We start from the raw sequence: 21,358 nt of genomic DNA, 5'->3' as shown, positions 1-21,358 counted from the left end.
TGTATAGCCAGTCCCAGCTCCCCCAGTGTATAGCCAGTCCCAGCTCCCCCAGTGTATAGCCAGTCCCAGCTCCCCCAGTGTATAGCCAGTCCCAGCTCCCCCAGTGTATAGCCAGTGCCTGCCCCCCCAGTGTATAGCCAGTGCCAGCCCACCCAGTGTATAGCCAGTGCCAGCCCCCCCAGCGTATAGCCAGTGCCAGCCCCCCCAGCGTATAGCCAGTGCCAGCCCCCCCAGTGTATAGCCAGTGCCTGCCCCCCCAGCGTATAGCCAGTGCCAGCCCCCCCAGCGTATAGCCAATGCCAGCCCCCCCAGCGTATAGCCAGTGCCTGCCCCCCCAGCGTATAGCCAGTGCCTGCCCCCCCAGCGTATAGCCAGTGCCTGCCCCCCCAGCGTATAGCCAGTGCCTGCCCCCCCAGCGTATAGCCAGTGCCTGCCCCCCCAGCGTATAGCCAGTGCCTGCCCCCCCAGCGTATAGCCAGTGCCTGCCCCCCCCAGCGTATAGCCAGTGCCTGCCCCCCAGCGTATAGCCAGTGCCTGCCCCCCAGTGTATAGCCAGTGCCTGCCCCCCAGTGTATAGCCAGTGCCTGCCCCCCCAGTGTATAGCCAGCGCCTGCCCCCCCCCAGTGTATAGCCAGCGCCTGCCCCCCCCCAGTGTATAGCCAGCGCCTTCCCCCCCAGTGTATAGCCAGCGCCTGCCCCCCCCAGTGTATAGCCAGCGCCTGCCCCCCAGTGTATAGCGAGTACCTGCCCCCCCCCCCAGTGTATAGCTGGCGCCTGCCCCCCCCAGTGTATAGCTGGCGCCTGCCCCCCCCAGTGTATAGCTGGCGCCTGACCCCCCAGTGTATAGCTGGCGCCTGCCCCCCCCAGTGTATAGCTGGCGCCTGCCCCCTAGTGTATAGCTGGCGCCTACCCCCCAGTGTATAGCCTGTGCCCGCCCCCCCCCCCAGTGTATACTGCCAGCAGCCCTCTGCCCGGCCTAAAAAAATACCAAAAAACTCTGTATTCAACTTTCTGACGCCCCTTCCAGGTCCCCTTTTGTTTTCAGCTCCAGCTCAGTCTTCGGCTCCCCACATGGTCCTGTCGTACACACCACGATACAAGCTGCTTGCTGAAATCATAGTGTGTGCCGATGGCAGCACGTACAATATGATGTCAGTATGCGGCTGACGTCATAGTGTGTGTGACAAGACCACATAGGGAGCCGAAGATGGAGTCGGAGCCGAAGACAGAGGAGGACCTGCAGAAGGCGTCGGAAAGTTGAGTACAGAATTTTTTATTTTTTTTCATAGACTCGAGCATAAGCCAAGATAGGGTTTTGCAGCACAGTTTTTGTATATATATTGAGTATATAAGGTATACATATCTCTACAGACACGTTTATAAGATCACACACTCATATACACACATTTATATTATATACACACCAGTCTAAACATATAAACATATATCCACTTTTATATACTCTATTACATTCATACGTACACATTTATGCACTCATATATATATATATGTATCTACTAATACAGTAGATAAAATGTAATAAAATATATTTACACTTCCATACATTTATACACACATACAGTATATAAACATCAAATTTGCACACATACTGTACAGAACATACACATTATATACATGCTTATAGTATATATACACATCATATTCTAATACATATAGCAGTGATGGCGAACCTTTTAGAGGCCGAGTGCCCAAACTGTAACCCAAAACCCTGCTTATTTATCGCGAGGTGCCAACCAAAAATTAACTTACTGCTCCCTGTTCTTCAACAATTTTCAATCTTTTCAACAATATTTGCCTCCTGAGGACAGCAACACAGTAGAAAGAAGTAAAATTTACATCATTTTAGCTTCTATCCAGTGTCCCCCTGTACACAGAGAATCGTGGGGCCACCAGGAGGTCCTGTCTAATTCTCCGTCTTCCTACAGTCCCAAGTAGCGAACTAAGTATCAACATATGACTGAAAGCAGCATCTTTTAAGTTGCTTGGAACAGCAGGAAGATTCTTTGAGTCCTGTCTGGTGTTCTGGGGCGATGGCCTGAGTGCCCACAGAAAGGACTCCGAGTGCCGCCTCTGGCACCCGTGCCATAGGTTCGCCACCACTGACATATAGTATACACTTACCATATATATATTATATATATATGTTAACACAACATATGCACATATACTGTGTATACATACAGCCTATGCACACACACAGTATATACAGCATCTACACACTATGTATACATAGAGCCTATATAAACAGTATATACAGCAAAAATACACATGTATACATACAAATGCACATCATATACACTCATAGCTCTTCAAGTGTCGTCGGGTGGGTGGGGGGAGGCTGGGCTAGCAGCTGTGCCATTGTGTAGTGCGGAGGGCGGATGTGCCAGCAGGCGGGCAGGAGATTAAGCGGCTATGCAGTGGGTGGGAGAGTGGGCGGCCGGCACAGGTGAGCAGTTTTACGTTCAGCACAGCAGGAGGGGCCCCATTACATTGCACGTAGTGGGGCCGCTGTTACTGTTGTGCTGTTAGCAGGGAGGGTCTGTGCACGGATGTTGTTACGCCCCTGCACCAAATTACAGAGCTTCAACTCAAACTGCACACTTGAAATACCATAGCAGTCATAACAAGGTAGATTTAATGAGTAACTAAACCAGTGATTTTCAACCTGTGTGCAGCGGCACACTAGTGTGCCGCGACACATGGTTGAGTGTGCCGTGGGGAGCCCCTGTGTAGCTCTAGGGCCTTTTAATTAGTAAAGGGGGGCCTCTAGGGCCTTTAAATTAGTAAAGGGGGGCCTCTAGGGCCTTTTAATTAGTAAAGGGGGGCCTCTAGGGCCTTTTAATTAGTAAAGGGGGGCCTCTAGGGCCTTTTAATTAGTAAAGGGGGGCCTCTAGGGCCTTTTAATTAGTAAAGGGGGGCCTCTAGGGCCTTTTAATTAGTAAAGGGGGGCCTCTAGGGCCTTTTAATTAGTAAAGGGGGGCCTCTAGGGCCTTTTAATGAGTAAAGGGAGGCCGCTAGGGGCTCTTAATTAGTAAAGGGAGGCCGCTAGGGGCTCTTGATTAGTAAAGGGAGGCCGCTAGGGTCTTTTAATTAGTAAAGGGAGGCCGCTAGGGTCTTTTAATTAGTAAAGGGAGGCCGCTAGGGGCTCTTAATTAGTAAAGGGAGGCCGCTAGGGTCTTTTAATTAGTAAAGGGAGGCCGCTAGGCCCTTTTAATTAGTAAAGGGAGGCCGCTAGGGGCTCTTAATTAGTAAAGGGAGGCCGCTAGGGGCTCTTGATTAGTAAAGGGAGGCCGCTAGGGGCTCTTGATTAGTAAAGGGAGGCCGCTAGGGTCTTTTAATTAGTAAAGGGAGGCCGCTAGAGGATTTTATTAGTAAAGGGAGGGCGCTAGGGGTTTTTTATTAGTAAAGGGAGGCCTTTTATGACTGTTTTAGTGTCATTTTGTGCTATTTTAGTTGGTGGTGTGCCCCAGGACTTTCTAAGTATAAAAAGTGTGCCGCAGCTCAAAAAAGGTTGAAAATCACTGAACTAAACCACTGAAGATTTTTTTTTTTATGTCAGAAATTAATGTTGTAGGTGATAATAGTAAACATTGTAATAAGCAAATTATAATACAGGCGGTCCCCTACTTAAGGACTCCCAACTTACAGACAACCTATAGTTACAGACAGACCCCTCTGACCTCTGGTGAAGCATTCTGAATGCTTTACTATAGTCCCAGGCTACAATGATCAGCTGTAAGGTGTCTGTAATGAAGCTTTATTGATAATCCTTGGACCCATTACAGCAAAAAATGTTTAAACTCCAATTGTCACTGGGGCCAAATTTTGGAGGTTAACTGATTTGATATCTAGATAATAAGGACTTTGGGACATATGTATTCAATAAAGTAGATTACTAAGTTTACTATTATCTGCATGATTAATTTATGAATTTCGGTAAAACATTAAGTTATGATATAACCCCTTAACGATTAGGCCATTCTGCACCTTCCTGACATGGCCTATTTTATCTAAACTGACATGTGTCACTATAAGTGATTCTAACTTAGTTTTAACATATGAAGGTGATTTTGAGACACACATTGCACTTCATGTTAGTTGAAACATTTGGGTGATATGTACTCCATTTATTTATGAAGATATTTGGCAAAACTTTTGAAAAAGTATTTATTCTTGAAATTTAAATATTTTCTACTTTTCCAACAAAACACCAAATTAATTTGATAACTAACAACTCCTTTATGTTGACATGGTTTTTGATGCGTCCTCTCATTTATGTAGAATGTTATGAAGCTTTTGGTGTGATTGTTGACGTTTTTCATAAAAACACAAAATCATACATTTGAGGGCATTGCTCAGCTTTAAAGTCACTTTGAGAGTTATAAATAATATTAAAACCCCATAAATTAAAAGTATAAACTGACCCAAGCATCAGACAAAGCACGTCATTTTACTCTTAAAAACTTGGAAAACGTATTGACTTGAATAAGTCTAGGGTGGAAAATGCATTGGTCAAAGCTTCGTCCAGTAATGAAATGCCCCATGTAGCCACCCCAACTAATGAAATGCCCCATACAGCCTCCCTATACTAATGAAATGCCCCACACAGCCTGCCTACACTAATAAAATGCCCCACACAGCCTGCCTACACTAATAAAATGCCTCATGCAGCCTGCCTACACTAATAAAACGCCCTAGGCTGCCTCTGCTCAATCAAAAGCCACATACAGCCTCTAATCACTAATCAAATGCCCCCATGCAAACTCCATTCACTAAGAAAATGCTCCATGTACCCTACTTTCCCTAATCAAAGGCTGCATACAGCCTTCTCTCGCTAATCAAAAGCCCCATATAGACTAATCTCACTAATTAAAAGCTCCATGAAGCCTCCTCCTGAAATGCAATGCCCACCCAATGCAGCAGCCTCCCCCAGTAATACAATACCTACACAGCACACCATGCCCACACTATGATGTCATCAGTGTGTGTGAGCAAGCAGAGTTCATTGACCCGACTTTACCCTTGGCCCAATCGGACTGCACACAGTGCAGTGGATGGGAGTCCCTGAATTATATAGAAATATATAACAAAACTGTATTAACTATTGCAGTTTTAGTACGACTGTTTGGCAGATGGGACATATGGGATATATATTTCTATGTATACTGTGTTCAGTCTGTGGGACCAGGCTAAGATATTGGGCTAACATGAATGTTATTGGCTAAACCGGCAGTGCATTCTTTTAAACAGAATAAGACCAGAGCGTAGCATAAGGTAATATGACCTTGCAATCCTTTAACTTCATTGTCATCTTCTGTCATCACTTTCACCTAATCTCACCATCACTCATTTCTCTCATTCTCAGGTATGTGTGCTTAGGTCAGTACCAGAAGTCCCAGGCAACTCAACCAATAGTTTTGTATCTGCAACTTTTGTTGTTTATTGGTATGTATACTTCTACCATTTGATTTCATGCATTATGAACCAAACATACCTTGAGAATGCTGCAGTTACACTGATTCAGCAGCATTTCTTGTTTAACCCCATAGCGCAATAAGACGTACCCTTACGTCTTACTGCGCATGGGGGAGTATGAAGAGGGCTCACGGGCTGAGCCCTCTTCATACTCACCGGGCATTTGCTTCATAATGAAGCAAATGCCCGTCGCTAACACCCGCGATCGGCGTGTGCGCCGCCATCTTGGCTCCGATCGCCACTCCCCGTGACGTCACCGGGGAGCGGCGATCCGTTGCCATGACAGCCTGGGATCACACAAAGATCCGAGGCTGTCATGATCGAGGCTATCTATTACAATGTGCGATCTGCACATTGTAATAGGTGGTATGCAAAATCCCCATATACTGCCATACTGTGGTGCCATACTGATATGGTAGGATCAATCAGACAACCTAGGGTTAAAGTACCCTAGGGAGTCTGAAAAATAGTAAAAAAAATAAATAAAAGTAAAAAAAAAAAATTATATTAAAAAAACATAAAAATTCATATCACCCCCCTTTCCCTAGAACTGATATAAATATAAATAAACCGTAAAAATCATAAACACATTAGGTATCGCCGCGTCCGAAAATGCCCGATCTATCAAAATATAATAACCGTTTTTCACTGCATTTAACCCCGTAGCGGAAAATAGCGCCCGAAGTCGCAAATGGCATTTTTTTGCCATTTTGAAAAATAGAAAAAATTCTATAAAAAGTGATCAAAAGGTCGCACAGTCCTAAAAATAGAAGCATTGAAAACGTCATCAGAAGTCGCAAAAAATGACACCACTCACAGCTCCATACACCAAAGTATGAAAAAGTTATTAGCGCAAGAACACAGCAAAATGAAGAATTTTTTTTCTGTACAGGAGGTTTTAATTTTTGTAAATGTATGAAAACATTATAAAACCTATACAAATTTGGTATCCCTGTGATCGTATTGACCCAATGAATGAAATAGACCTGTCATTTGGGGCGCACAGTGTAAGCTGTAAAAACCAAGTCCACAAGAAATGGCGCAAATGTGTTTTTTCATCATTTTCACTGCATTTAGAATTTTTTTCCCGCTTCCCAGTACACGGCATGGAATATTTAATACCATCACTACGAGGTGCAATTTGTTACGCAGAAAATAAGCCATCACATAGCTCTGTACACGGAAAAATAAAAAAGTTATAGATTTTTGTAGGTGGGGAGTGAAAAATAAAAACGCAAAAACAAAAAAGGGCCTGGTCCTTAACCCTTTCAGGACCTGGCCCTTTTTTGTTTTTTCATTTTCATTTTTTACTCCCCATGATAAAAAATCCATAACTTTTTTATTTTTCCATGTACAGAGCTGTGTGACGGCTTATTTTCTGCGTAACAAATTGCACTTCATAGAGATGGTATTGAATATTCCATGCCGTGTACTAGGAAGCGGGAAAAAAATTCCAAATGCAGTGAAATTGGTAAAAAAACGCATTTGTGCCGCCTTCTTGTGGGCTTGGATCTTACGGATTTCACTGTGCGCCCCAAATGACATGTCTACTTTATTCTTTGGGTCGGTACGATTACGGGGATACCAAATTTGTATAGGTTTTATAATGTTTTCATACATTTAAAAAAATTAAAACCTCCTGTACAAAAATTTTTTTGGGGATTTTGCCATCTTCTGGCGCTAATAACTTTTTTATACTTTGGTGTACTGAGCTGTGGGTGGTGTCGTTTTTTGCGGATTTTGATGACATTTACAATGTTATCAATTTTAGGACTGTTCGACCTTGTGATCACTTTTTATAGAATTTTTAAATTTTTTTAAATGACAAAAAAAGTGCCATTTTCGACTTTGGGCGCGATTTTCCGTTACGGGATTAAACGCAGTGAAAAACAGTTATCATATTTTGATAGATAGGGCATTTTCGGACACGGCGATACCTAATGTGTTTATGATTTTTACTGTTTATTTATATTTATATCAGTTCTAGGGAAAGGGGGGTGATTTGAGTTTTTAGGGTTTTTTATTATAATTTTTTTTTTTTTAACTTTTTTTTATTTTTATTTTTAGTACTTTTCAGACTCCCTAGGGTAGTATTTCTATTTAAGTGCATCTATAAGTGCACAACAGAATTAGACGAGAATTGAACCACAAAGGAACCAAAGGGCTCTTTCGTGTAAGTGCTTGTCAAACTAAAATTACTTTATCATTAATGTTACATTTGCAAAATTTAAACAACCAACTTAATCTAAATCTGGTGATTACGGTGATGCCTCTATCTATAAAGTTTTTTAAATATATTTTTACAATTTTACTGAAGACAAACGGTTGTAGAGAAAATCTCTTCGTATCACCATCTTTGTGAACAAATAACTTTTGTATGTTTTCAGCTGACAGAGCTGGTTAAGAGCTTATTTTTGAGGTGAAAAGTTGTTCTTTTCAGTGGTACCATTTTGGCGCACATAATTTTCTTGATCACCTTTTATTGGAGGAACTAGAAGAAAAATTAAACATTTTTGGCAGTTTTGTTTTGTTTTTTTACGGTGTTCATTAAGCAGGTCCAATAATGGCTTGAACAAGCGATCCTCTAATGGCTCAATGAGAGTTTGAACACGCTAACACACTGCAGTACAAATGTATAGCACCTCTGATAAATCTATTCCAATGACTCTGTGAGCAATTTGTGAGAAAAACGCTAGCGGGAATGTTCAGCATTACTTAATATTTGGAAGTTCTATAACTTCTTGCCTATATTATTCAGAAAATTCATCATGGTGGTACCTGTTAAGATAGAGCTTTAATGTCTTTACCTGTCGTAGTGTCCTTGCTACTAAACTTTCCAGCACTGGGCCTCTGTCTTCATGTAGCAAATGCACTTCATCTAATATCAACAATCTTACAAGCTGTGATAATGCCACATCTCCAACACTCTTTCTGGTGACGACATCCCATTTCTCTGGTGTAGTCACAAGCATCTGTTGGAATAAGAATAATCATTTGTTTACTCTGTAATTTAATAAGAATCTTTAAACAATACTTGGCAATTTACCAAAAAAAACCTTCATGATACATGGCCATATGTTTACACTACATCATCCTATTTGGGTAATGTACATTTAACATACACGCTGTTCTGTCACATGACGATGGGTTCACTGAGATGGGGGATAAAGTCTGCACTCCTTTGTGAGTTGCTGTTGTGTGTAACAGAGGCCCACAGGCACTGTGTGCCAATATCACTCCTGCTTTCCATTTTAGCTGCAGATAGGTTGGAAGGGAAGTGAAAGCTACCAAAAGAAAGAGAATAAAGAGGTGGGGTTGCAAAAAATGTAAGGTCATAACTACAGAATTTGCAAAAAGTTGTGCCCAAACATGTCTAGTTTTTCCCCTATTGGTAGTTATAAAAATGCTCCTTCCTTACAAAATAGTGATCTTTGTTTAGTATTTACTAACATATTTTGGCATCCTGAGGTCATGTGATTTTATGATAAGTGCACACTGTTTTTGTGACTGTTTTTGGTAACCAGAACTATGTACTTACCCCAATTCCACTAACAACCCTGAATGACGGCACATTGTGGGCTGCGTTGGGGTGGAATCGGAGTGGATTTGTCCTGAACTACTGGCTTTTCTAATACAGTGAAGATGTGATAAAATTCCTTTGAGTCGTTTTGATTATTTGGGTCTGAAGAATTAGGAGGTCAGCTCCGATCAGATAATATGTACTTTTCTGAACTATAGTTGTTTTTTTGGGAGCTTACTTATCTGGACAGTAGCTCCTTTGATGGACATACATATAGGAGTCTAAAAATGTATGACTAAGGAAGGCTGATTATTAATTATATATTTAATACTGTTCCTTCTTTGCTTAGAAGTCATAGGTATAGTTCTAGTTACATTGAATCTTTTCCTAAAAAGAAAAAAAAAACTTTATATCAATTCAGCTCCTCTGCTCTAAAATTTGGCATCTGCAAATCCGTCTAAACTTTCATGTAGACAGATTTGTGTTAGTACAAAAATAAAAAAACAAAAGTATGTAAATACTAAAACTGGGTCACTGTTTTCACATTGGATTAAATGTACCAAAGTGTATGGAAATTAGAGAAAAAGGAAAAGCTGCCTAATTGCTGTGATTGCTATAGAAATAACAGATATATATTTTTTCATTATCAACAGTCAGGAAGCATACAAGCATGTTGTTTACTGTTTGGCGTATTTGCTTAATGGTCCTTTAAATAGAAGTCATAAGAGCAATTTGGTCAGATTACTACTAGATAACTATAACAAATACATTAACAGCATGGCTTTACACAAAACTGGGCCTAGATGGTGCAGATGGAACAGTTATGATTTGGAAATTAACCATGTCAGCCATTGAGATTAGCAGCTGTACTTCCACACAAGACTAATTAGCAAACTGTAATGGAATACATTTAGCAATGCATATTACAATTTTCAAGGTGTGAAAAACAAGCAATCCCAGCTATTTAAGTAATTTGTTGGAGCTATGCTGCATTTACTGAATAATATTCATGACATGCACATAAAATACTGGAAGATTGGACTTGTTTTCATATTCTATTAACTGCAAATAAGTGACCAGATACAATGTGACCATACCTCTGCAATAATTAACAACATGAAATAAGCATGGAAATCTAAATAGATAACTGAATACAACAGAAGATGTCATTTATTACATCACCTTCACATCTAATACGTTTTATATAAAGCAAGTTATTTACACTATTAATCATGTCATTCAAAGCAAAGTATACAGAAAAGAACATTTAATCATTTATGGTAATTGGGTTTACTAATTTGGATTATTACAATAGGATTCCACATGTGTTATGTTCAGTACGGAGTTCATCTTGTATGTGTTCATCCCGACAGAGGGAACAAAAATACAAAAGTACAATTCTTTTTGCCTTTGTTCAGAGTAGTTTAGCTATGGATCTTGATTGGTAAACAGAAACAATGACATTTCATTTACACTTTACCAATCAGCATTTGATGGGACAAAAAATGATACAAGTATCTTGAAGGTTTGCCGCTAAGCCTTTTGTTTGCAGTTTGCAATGAAAAAACTCTGATGAATGGCACTGTATAGGCATACTGTGGCATATATTTCCTAAGCAGCTCCCCTGTAAGATGTACCTCCCATAGAATGGGACAATTGGGACAATCCTAATGTCCAAATCAAACTCTTAATTTTTAAAACATGAATAGGCACAGTCAAACCAAACAGCCATCAGCAGACAGGTAGTTCATGGCACTTTCCCACCATCAATGTAGAGAAGAATTTGGCTGGCAAATAAAATATTCCTTGATACAGCTTAGGAAGGTAGCTAGCCTTAAAGAGATTATTCAATATGGAGACATGGATGCGCCATGGGAAAAAAATATGTCAATACCTCTCGTGAAAGAAAAGAGAAGTAGTTGGCTAGGGCCAAATACTGGAGGTGGAGCTGTTAAATGTGACTAGGGAAGACCAAACCATGCAACCTCCTGACTAGTATTTTCTGGTCCATATCTCAGTTATGTTTTAGGAGTCTTTAAAGAGCCAGATCCCTCTTCTTCCATGTAGCTTTGTCAGAAAGTTTGCTTTTTTCATTTTTTTAGTAAGTAACAAAAAATGTCTCCAAAAATCTCCAAGCCATTTCTGACACCTAGTAGAGGGAAGGTGTGGATTTGCGCCAAAATCTAGAATTTTCACACCTGGTGATAACCTGGTGAAGTTTAAAGGGAGATTGTTTAAGGTCCAAAAAAAAAAGTAGAAAAAGTGCATATGATAGACAAAGAAGCAAGAAGTTAAAGCCAAGCTAAAAATACGATACATGTGCCCAAGAGAGCCACATTCCTTTAAAATGTTTTCTGTGTAACCTAAATTTCTGCTAATGTTTATCTACCACAATACCATTACCATCTGCTTAAATTTATGTGAAAAAAGTGTGAAATCATTTTTACAAATGCTTCATCACACTGTGAGTAATTAAAACAGATTAAAATGTATTATATATAAAGTAGTGGGGACAGTAAAATAAACTCAGTAAAATAAACTCATGAGTGACATTTTAATCTTAGATTTGTACAAGGGCACAGCAGAATAAAAAACAGGTCAACTATACCTATTCTGTCAGAGTAAATTTCTTGCAGCCCATGTAACCTTTTTTCCATGTCTAAACTCTGTTAGAAGTAATATTAGATTTTGCTACTGGTTTATTTTTCCCATAGGGAAAAGTGTAGATGAAAAGCATTTACCGTATATTCCGGCGTATAAGACGACCTGGTGAATAAGACGACCCCCCTACTTTCCTGTTAAAATATAGAGTTTAAGATATATTCGCCGTATAAGACTACCCCTTTTCCAAACGCATATAAAACACGAGTAAATAAAATAAAATAATATATGCACAAATATGTCTAGAAAACAATGTGAAAACTTGAATTAGATAATATTGGCAAGCAGAAAGCCACATAGGCACATCCTGATTAAACTTCTACTGCACATCAACACAATTTTGGGGCCATTTTGAATAACATAAAAAAATTAATTAAAAAGTTATCAAAAGGTTGTACAGTCCTAAAAATGGTAGCATTGAAAAAGTGATCAAAAGTCACAAAAATGACACCATCCACAGCTCCATGCACCAAAGTATGAAAAAGTTATTAGCGCCAGAAATTGGCAAAATAATTTTTTAATTTTTGTCAATGTATGAAAACATTATAAAACATATACAAATTTGGTATCCCCGTAACCGTACCAACCCAAAGAACATAGCAGACATGTCATTTGGGGCGCACAGTGAAATCCGGAAAATCCAAGCCCACAAGAAAACGGAGCAAATGCGTTATTTTCACCAATTTCACTGCATTTGAAATGTTTCCCAATACACGGCATGGAATATTAAATAACACAATTTTGAAGTGCAATTTGTTACACAGAAAACAAGCCATCACACAGCTGTGTAAATGTTAAAATAAAAAAGTTATAGATTTTTGAAGGTGAGGAGTGAAAAAAGAAAACGCAAAAATGAAAAAGGGCTGCAGCGGGAAGTGGTTAAAGGGAACCTACCACCACAAATCTACCTATAAAGGTAGATCGGGTGGGTAGGTGGATCAATAGGACGTGAGGATAGCCCTCACGTCCCCGCACTTTTTTGTTAACTTTTATTAAACTAGTATGCAAATTTTGTTATGCATACATTTAAATAGGAGGAGAATACTAGGGACCAGACACCCCCCCCCCCCCGAGGAAGCGTACTGCGAAACACGTGTCGGGGCTGGCTGGTGTGGTGTCCTATTTACTGGTATGATTTATCCCATTGTTTTCTATGTATGAATTCTTTTGTAATTAATATCTGACAACTAAACTTAGAGTGATTAGGTCTGTTCTGTTAGAATATGTTTTGTATCATATTTATACTTTGGGTTAATTGGTGATATGGATTATAAAACACACCTTTTTAATTTTGTTGGCTCTCTTTGCCAATGGCTACATTTTAATCATGTTTTGTGAACTGAATAAAGATTTAAAGTTGAATTATGTTTTTTGGTGTAATTTTTTCTGATTTACACATCATTATTAGTTTAACTGGGGGTAAACTTGCCCTTACCACCCTGTTACACTCTTTTGGATACTAATTTCAAAACGTAGGTGAGTCTCCGGAAGGTTCTCTTAGAAGTCTCCGGTGCCTGCTCAGAATAATATAACAAGGATTTTGGCAATGGCAGAGCTCAGCTCAGGCAGGTATTGCCAGCTCGGCTGCTCACCAATACAACCCCCGCCCTCCCCACACAGAAGTAATTTGTGAGCTATACAAGGCCTAAATTGAATGCTACAATCTTTTAATTTTTTAAGCCTTGATAGTCTTCTATAGGCTGGTCAATATTGCCACTTTTGATCTAAGTCCTCTAGATCTAACAACCCATATTCCAACACACATTGTTATAAGCTCCAAATTTCATTAAACCCAAAAATCACATCCTTGATTATGGGACAGGCAGTAGATTTCCAGTTCCTAATTATAACAGCCCTAGCTACTGAAAAATATCCTTTTTAGCCCCCATAGGAATCACTATATTCATTTAGTAAATAGCCTGGAAGTAAGTTCAGTAGCAGTTGTGTTGGCAATATTATTATTGTCCAATTCCACAAACTTTTAATCAATGATATAAACTCAATCCAGAACCTAGCTATCCCAGGAACATAGGTGAGATAGGATGACGGGTTGGTTACGATCATGCCAACAAAAGTGTGATTATGTTTATAAATATTAGCCTGTCTATTAGGGGTTATGTACCAGCTTGTATGCAGTTTAAACAGAATTACTGAGTGATTCCTGCACTTATAGTACACAACACATAATGCATACAACTACTCAGATAACGGAAAGGTAGAGCCCAGTTCCTTTCCCCATCGCATCATATAGCTAAGTTTCCCTTTCCGCTTACATCCCAATCAATCCCCATATGAGGTAGAAATACTAACTCTAAATTTGTCATCAGCTTTTTGGAAACTAATAAAACTTCCAGGTATACTAAAAACCTACTGCTCAGCCTGGACATAAATAGGAAGGATTTAATCCTTAAATACATAAACCTCTCCGATTGGGGTGAATTAAATTTGGTTGCAATATATTCAAATGGTTATATTATATCCCTCAAAATTGACAAGTGCACAATACAAGCACTAATCCATTTCCTCACATTAAAATCTGGTATATACCTTCAAAGGGTAGACAATCTAATATCTATTATCACTTTAGTCGAACTTAATTGGGGGAGGGGCTCATTTAAACCTAGCCAGATTACTAATATACAAAGGGCTTACTAAACACTTCTGGGCAGCCCCGAGGACTGCCGAGTGCCCCGGGGCTGCCCGATGTTCCTGGAAGCTCAGACAGTTTACACTGCTCTACAATAAATTAGTATTGTAGAGCAGTGTATTAAACTTGAACCAGTGATCAGAGCATTGCTGGTTCAAGTTCAAGTATGGAAAAGTAAAACAATGTAAAAACACTGAAAGTTTACACATTAGAATAAATAAAAAATAAATACATAAAAATATAAGCCCCTAAAATGTCACTTTCCCATAAAAACACTTAAGTATAAAAAACACAAAACACAACCCCACATTTTTGGTATTGTCACATCAGTAACAATCTGTATAATAAAACAGAATCGTTACTAGACCTGCATGGTAAACGCCGGAGAAACAAAACGAAAAAAAAAACGTTCCAAAAAAAGCTAATTTTTAATTAATACCTTTAAAAAAATGCTCTAAAAAGTGATTAAAAAATGTTCCGCACTCTAAAATATGCCCACTAAAAAGAACAAAAAAGGAACTCCTAACCAGATTTGTCAGCCGAAAAAGAAAAAAAAGTTATGCATATGAAAAGATGGTGATGCTAAAATGAACAAGATTTTCTCCAAATTAGTTTTTATTCGGTACAATTGAATAAAATACACAAAAACCCACACATTTGGTATCGCTGCGTCCGTATCAATCTGCATAATAAAACAGAATCATTATTAGATCCGCAAAGTGAACCCCTTAAAAAAATGCTCCCAAAAAAGATAATTTTTAAATAATACCCTATAAATAATGCTCTAAAAAGTGATTAAAAAAATGTTATGTACTCTAAAATAAGAGTCTAAAAAGAACAACTCTTCTCGCAAAAAAGTTATGCATATGAAAGATGGTGATGCTAAAATTAACAACATTTTAGTTTTAGTTAAAACGCAGCACAACTTAGTTACTAGCACAATCATCAAGAACATCTCCATGCTTTTATTGGGTTCATGGGTTACCTCAAGATAAAGACATTTTATTTGGGACCTTATAAGTAAAATAAATGGGCTTTTTAGTAATATCCAATATACTTGCCTTCTTATTAAAATGATAACAAAGATAACATAAAATATTTTACTTTGATTTAGTATAGGTAAAATGACCGCAAGAACAAATGTCAACCTTTTAAACCTAATGTTACTTTTTAAAAGTCTTAATAGTATCTTTATAGGTATAATTTATAGTTGCCCATTGAAATAGCAAATACATGACACACCTGGGAAATATGAACAACCTTTAAACTGCATAACATGAAATGGATAATTCTATTACTAATCAACATGATAAATGTAACTGGGGAATTCTATAAGGCAAAGCTTCTGTATTACTAATGTATTAAAACTCATGCAGCATTTCAGCATTTAATCGCCTAATGCCGCAGACAGGGGAAGCTGCCCTTGGGGGTAGAGAAATTAAGCTGTTAATTTTTCCTTATATAATGTACATGAGGCAGGTACTACATGAAATCCAGTTATACAGGAAAACCCCTGCAGTAGGAACAGGGAGGAGGGGGTGAATATGGGTACTTGGCTCCCTGATGACTGCCCTTTTAAATTATCTGCACCTTTCTGATCTTCAGCTGTGTCCAAATGACAAAACATCTGAAGTGTAGACAAAGTTAGTTTCTCTGTTAATACGTGATACACTTCATTGTTTGCAGAGTCAAAGTATAAACTACACGACACGGCTAAGTTTCAGAAGAGAGCAGAGAAATCTACAATTAATATGTCTCCTCCATAAATTGGCCCAAAAATGTTTGATTTTTTTATCAGAGTGCCTCAGGATCAGCAAAATATGTATCACTGTCCACTAATAATGACATTGTGGGAAGGGGTTAACAGTATGTCTACTTGAAGGTGGTGTCATGCTTTACTACTGAAACTTGACTTTACTGATATTTTGTTGAACATATTATAGAAGGTCGAGTTCACATCTCCGTTTCACATCTCCAGTTATTATAGGCCAGAACCAGGAGTGGCTGAACACACAGAACAGGTGCAAGTCCTTCCAGTCACTATACAGAGGAAAGGTAGTATGGGATTTTTTGGGTGCAGTCACATGGTGCAAATAAAACTGCATTGCGATCAGCCTTGAGAAAATTTTAGGTGCAGTTTTGTTAATTTAACAGGTAAAATACATTTGTTGAACAGGTTTTCCCTTCAATATCTAATTCACCCGCTCAGTTCATGTCTTTCACTGTTAAATTAAAACTGCACCTAAATCCACCTGAAAACTGATTGTGATGCAGTTATAAATGCAGTGTGTGACCGCACCCTCTTCTGTTCTGTGTGTTCACACACAGAACACTTCAGGGTTTGGCTCACTATACACTCACCAGCCACTTTATTAGGTACACCATGCTAGTAACGGGTTGGATCCCCTTTTGCTTTCAGAACTGCCTCAATTCTTCGTGGCATAGATTCAACAAGGTGCTGGAAGCATTCCTCAGAGATTTTGGTCCATATTGACATGATGGCATCACACAGTTGCCGCAGATTTGTCGGCTGCACATCCATGATGCAAATCTCCCGTTCCACCACATCCCAAAGATGCTCTATTGGATTGAGATCTGGTGACTGTGGAGGCCATTTGAGTACAGTGAACTCATTGTCATGTTCAAGAAACCAGTCTGAGATGATTCCAGCTTTATGACATGGCGCATTATCCTGCTGAAAGTAGCCATCAGATGTTGGGTACATTGTGGTCATAAAGGGATTCACATGGTCAGCAACAATACTCAGGTAGGCTGTGGCGTTGCAACGATGCTCAATTGCTACCAAGGGGCCCAAAGAGTGCCAAGAAAATATTCCCCACACCATGACTCCACCACCACCAGCCTGAACCGTTGATACAAGGCAGGATGGATCCATGCTTTCATGTTGTTGATGCCAAATTCTAACCCTACCATCCAAATGTCCAGCAGAAATCGAGACTCATCAGACCAGGCAACGTTTTTCCAATCTTCTACTGTCCAATTTCGATGAGCTTGTGCAAATTGTAGCCTCAGTTTCCTGTTCTTAGCTGAAAGGATTGGCACCCGGTGTGGTCTTCTGCTGCTGTAGCCCATCTGCCTCAAAGTTCGACGAACTGTGCGTTCAGAGATGCTCTTTTGCCTACCTTGGTTGTAACGGGTGGCGATTTGAGTCACTGTTGCCTTTCTATCAGCTCGAACCAGTCTGCCCATTCTCCTCTGACCTCTGGCATCAGCAAGGCATTTCCGCCCACAGAACTGCCGCTCACTGGATGTTTTTTCTTTTTCGGACCATTCTCTGTAAACCCTAGAGATGGTTGTGCGTGAAAATCCCAGTAGATCAGCAGTTTCTGAAATACTCAGACCAGCCCTTCTGGCACCAACAACCATGCCACGTTCAAAGGCACTCAAATCACCTTTCTTCCCCATACTGATGCTCGGTTTGAACTGCAGGAGATTGTCTTGACCATGTCTACATGCCTAAATGCACTGAGTTGCCTCCATGTGATTGGCTGATTAGAAATTAAGTGTTAACGAGCAGTTGGACAGGTGTACCTAATAAAGTGGTCGGTGAGTGTATATGGGATGTGAACTAGGCCTTATAAATTAGACCAAAGTGGAATAGTTACAGTAGAAGGTCTTTCTAGAACGACAGATGCACAAATGTTGAAAGTAGGATGGCTTTTGCAGAAAATACTCTAAAAAAACACTGTTCTATTGTAGGATTGCATAGACTGCTTACCATGCTCAATCTTTAACCCTTTCATGCACCTCAACGTAATATTTCCTGAAAAGAGATACAACAGGCTTCTTGCTCTTACAAGTGGAGCTGGTACACAAAGAAGTGAGTGTCAGCTGTATATCACAGCTGAAACTCTACTCTAACAACCACAACAGTCTGCTCAATAAACCAAAATCATAATTGGACCTGCACTGAGAAAAAATACCTAAAAAAAAATTCCAAAAAAGGTGATTTTTTCATCAATAGCCTTAAGAAAAGCTATAAAAAGTGATAAACAAATTTTATGTTAAAACTGCTAAAAAGAAAAACTCTTCTGGCAAAAAATAAGCCCTTATTAAAAATACAAAAATGGATGCCTCTGAAAAGATGAGGATGCTGAAATAAGCAAGATTTTCTCCAATTGACTTTTTATTAAGTCAAATTGGGGAAAAGTAAAAAAGCTATATAAATGAGGTATTACCAGAATCACGGCTAAAAAATTGATCATTTTACTTTCGTCCATCAAGAAAGAGTAAATAACATTTCATTGTTGATCTACAGATGCCCCCAAATAATGTACCTGAAAAATGCATCTCAGACATGACAATCAAAGGATCCCGCTGCAGACACGCTCCTTAAAAATGTATCGAGTACTTTATTCCAGGTTCATTAAAATTTGTGCAGGCAATAGAATACTTAGGAAGGCACACGGTCGATTATCAGGCAAAGCCTACACATTTCAATACAATCTTACTCACGGCTAAACAAAGTATCTTGTGTTTCCTGTTACAAATGTTCACCCCTGAAAGCTTGTTTAATTGCTATAGAGTTATTCAGGTGGTGTGGAACAGCAAAACCTGGAGTGGGTGAAAAAAGAGAAGTTCGTACTTAAGGGAAACATACATTTATGTATACAATTTACCTTGTTACTTGTATCTATTTCACTTTATCCCCCTTAAGACTGCTGAACTTTTGTAGCAAGATGATACATGCATAATGTGTTACCTTTACCCTGTTTAACCCCTTGCCGACATGTGACGTAGTATTACGTCACATGCCGGGTCCTGGTGCATGGGAGAGGGCTTGCGGACCAAGCCTTCTCCATAGCCGGTAAGTCTTTGCTGCAAAGGCTTACCTACAACACCCGCGATTGGTGCCAGCACCGATCGAGGGTGTTTTCGGCTCATCGCTGCCGGCAAGGCTGCCGCCATCTTTCTGAGGATAGTCGCTCCCCGTAACGTCATCAGGGAGCAGCGATCCATCGCCGTGGTAGCCTCCGGTCTCATGAAGACCCGAGGATACTTCGGGTTAACCCATGCATTACAATGTGCTATCAACACATTGTAATGTATGAGGAGTAAAATCCACATATTCTGCCATACTGTGGCAGTATATGATAGGATCTTACAGACAACCTAGGAATAATGTACCCTAGGGAGTCTGAAATATAGTAAAAATAAAAATTAAAAAAAGTTTTAAAAAAAATAATAAAAAACCCTAAAAACTCAAAATAACCCCCCTTTCCCTAGAACTGATATAAATATAAATAAACAGTAAAAATCATCAACACAGTACGTATCGCCGCGCTCGAAAATCCCCGGTCTATCAAAATATGATAACGGTTTTTCACTGCGGGAAATCATGCCCAAACATTTTTTGCCAGTTAAAAAAAAAAAAATCTATAAAAAGTGATCAAAAGGTCGCACAGTCCTAAATATGATAACATTGTAAATGTCATTAAAATCCGCAAAAAACGACACCACCCACAGCTCCATGCACCAAAGTATAAAAAAGTTATTAGCGCCAGAAGATGGCAAAATCCCCCCAAAAATTTTTGTACAGGAGGTTTTAATTTTTTTTTAAATGTATGAAAACATTATAAAACCTAAATTTGTTTTGTGGCGTACAGTGTAATTGTAAAGTGTAAATGTAATTTGGGGCGTACAGTGAAATCCGTAAAATCCAAGCCCACAAGAATACGGCACAAATGTTTTTTTTTACCAATTTCACTGCATTTGGAATTTTTTTTCCTGCTTCCCAGTACACGGCATGGAATATTAAATACCAACACTTTGAAGTGTAATTTGTTACGCAGAAAATAAGCAATCACACAGCTCTGTACTTGGAAAAATAAAAAAGTTACAGATTTTTGAAGGTGGGGAGTGAAAAATGAAAACGCAAAAATGAAAAAGGGCTGCGGCGTTAAGGGGTTAATAAAAAAAACCCATTAGATCCTGTCTTATATTTAATCCATGGGGAGGGGGGGGTTAATCATTTTCGTTTCCTCCACCAAGAAAGAATTAATAACATTTCATTGATCATCTATAGATGCCTCAAAAAGATGCACCTGAAAAATGCATCTAATCCAGCAAAAAATAAGCCACCAATATATCCACATAAAAAAGGGAAAATGTATACAATGTGACAATGCAAATCTGCTCTGAATGGATCCCTTCCATTCTATGCACTGTTGTGTGCTTATACAGCAGCTCACCACTACATATTGTATATCTGTACAGTCGTGACAGATTGGGCATCAAACTTTGTGGAGCTTTTGTCATTGAATCCATTGTGAATGTTTAATTCATTTTGTTTGAACCCCTGTAAAAACACCTGTAGGGTTAAGCTTCTTAAAAGTGTTTTTCCTACGATGAGGTGTGTAGTTTCCTCTAAATATATGTTTCAGTGATTTTCCAAAAAATGTGAAAAATTGCACCCAAATTCTAAGCCACATAGCATCCTGAAAAAAGTGAGTGGATTCATAACAAATCATGCCCACATAAAGCAGACATTTGGGAAATGTAAGTTATGAATTTATTTGGGTGGTATCACTACCTTCCAGAAAAATAGAGAATTTAGAAAATGGTGAATCTTTACTTTACTACACAAAAGATATTATCCAAATCTTTAACTATTTTGAAGCACTAGTAGGCAGATTTATGGAAAGTATCCCACAGTTAGACAGTGCAGAGTTAGACTAGACAATCTTATACTACACAAGATTCATATAAGTGTCTGTTTCTGGATGATAACCCCAAAGTGGCCATTATGTGCCTTTCTGACACTACCCATTTATTCACATTTATTCAAATCTGACACTATAAGTGGTTATAACTTTGGAAAGCTTTGACATATTCAGATGATTTTCAAATTGTTTTCTCATGACACATTGTAATTTATGTTAATGAAAACATGTGGGTGATATGAAAAAAAATAAATATTTGACAAAAATCTGGAAAAATTATTGATTTTTGAAATTCTAAATGTTCTACTTTTCTGAAACAAATAAATGACATTTACCTAATGTCTGCTTTGT

At 39.0% G+C, this 21,358-nt stretch overlaps 1 protein-coding gene across 2 annotated transcripts in view; it reads right to left on the bottom strand.

Annotated features, from left to right (window-relative positions):
* The window catches only part of ASCC3 (activating signal cointegrator 1 complex subunit 3), a 498,380-nt gene that overhangs the window by 308,763 nt on the left and 168,259 nt on the right, over positions 1-21,358 (bottom strand). For both annotated transcript variants that reach the window (XM_072141894.1, XM_072141895.1), the window contains exon 11: positions 8,304-8,468. In XM_072141894.1, coding sequence (XP_071997995.1) covers positions 8,304-8,468 — 165 coding nt within the window. The remainder of the gene's footprint in view (positions 1-8,303; positions 8,469-21,358) is intronic.

The sequence above is a fragment of the Engystomops pustulosus genome, chromosome 3 (assembly GCF_040894005.1).
Source record: "Engystomops pustulosus chromosome 3, aEngPut4.maternal, whole genome shotgun sequence".
Classification (NCBI taxonomy): domain Eukaryota; kingdom Metazoa; phylum Chordata; class Amphibia; order Anura; family Leptodactylidae; genus Engystomops; species Engystomops pustulosus.
Note: the sequence above shows the minus strand (reverse complement) of the source record. Positions and strands in the feature narration are given on the sequence as shown.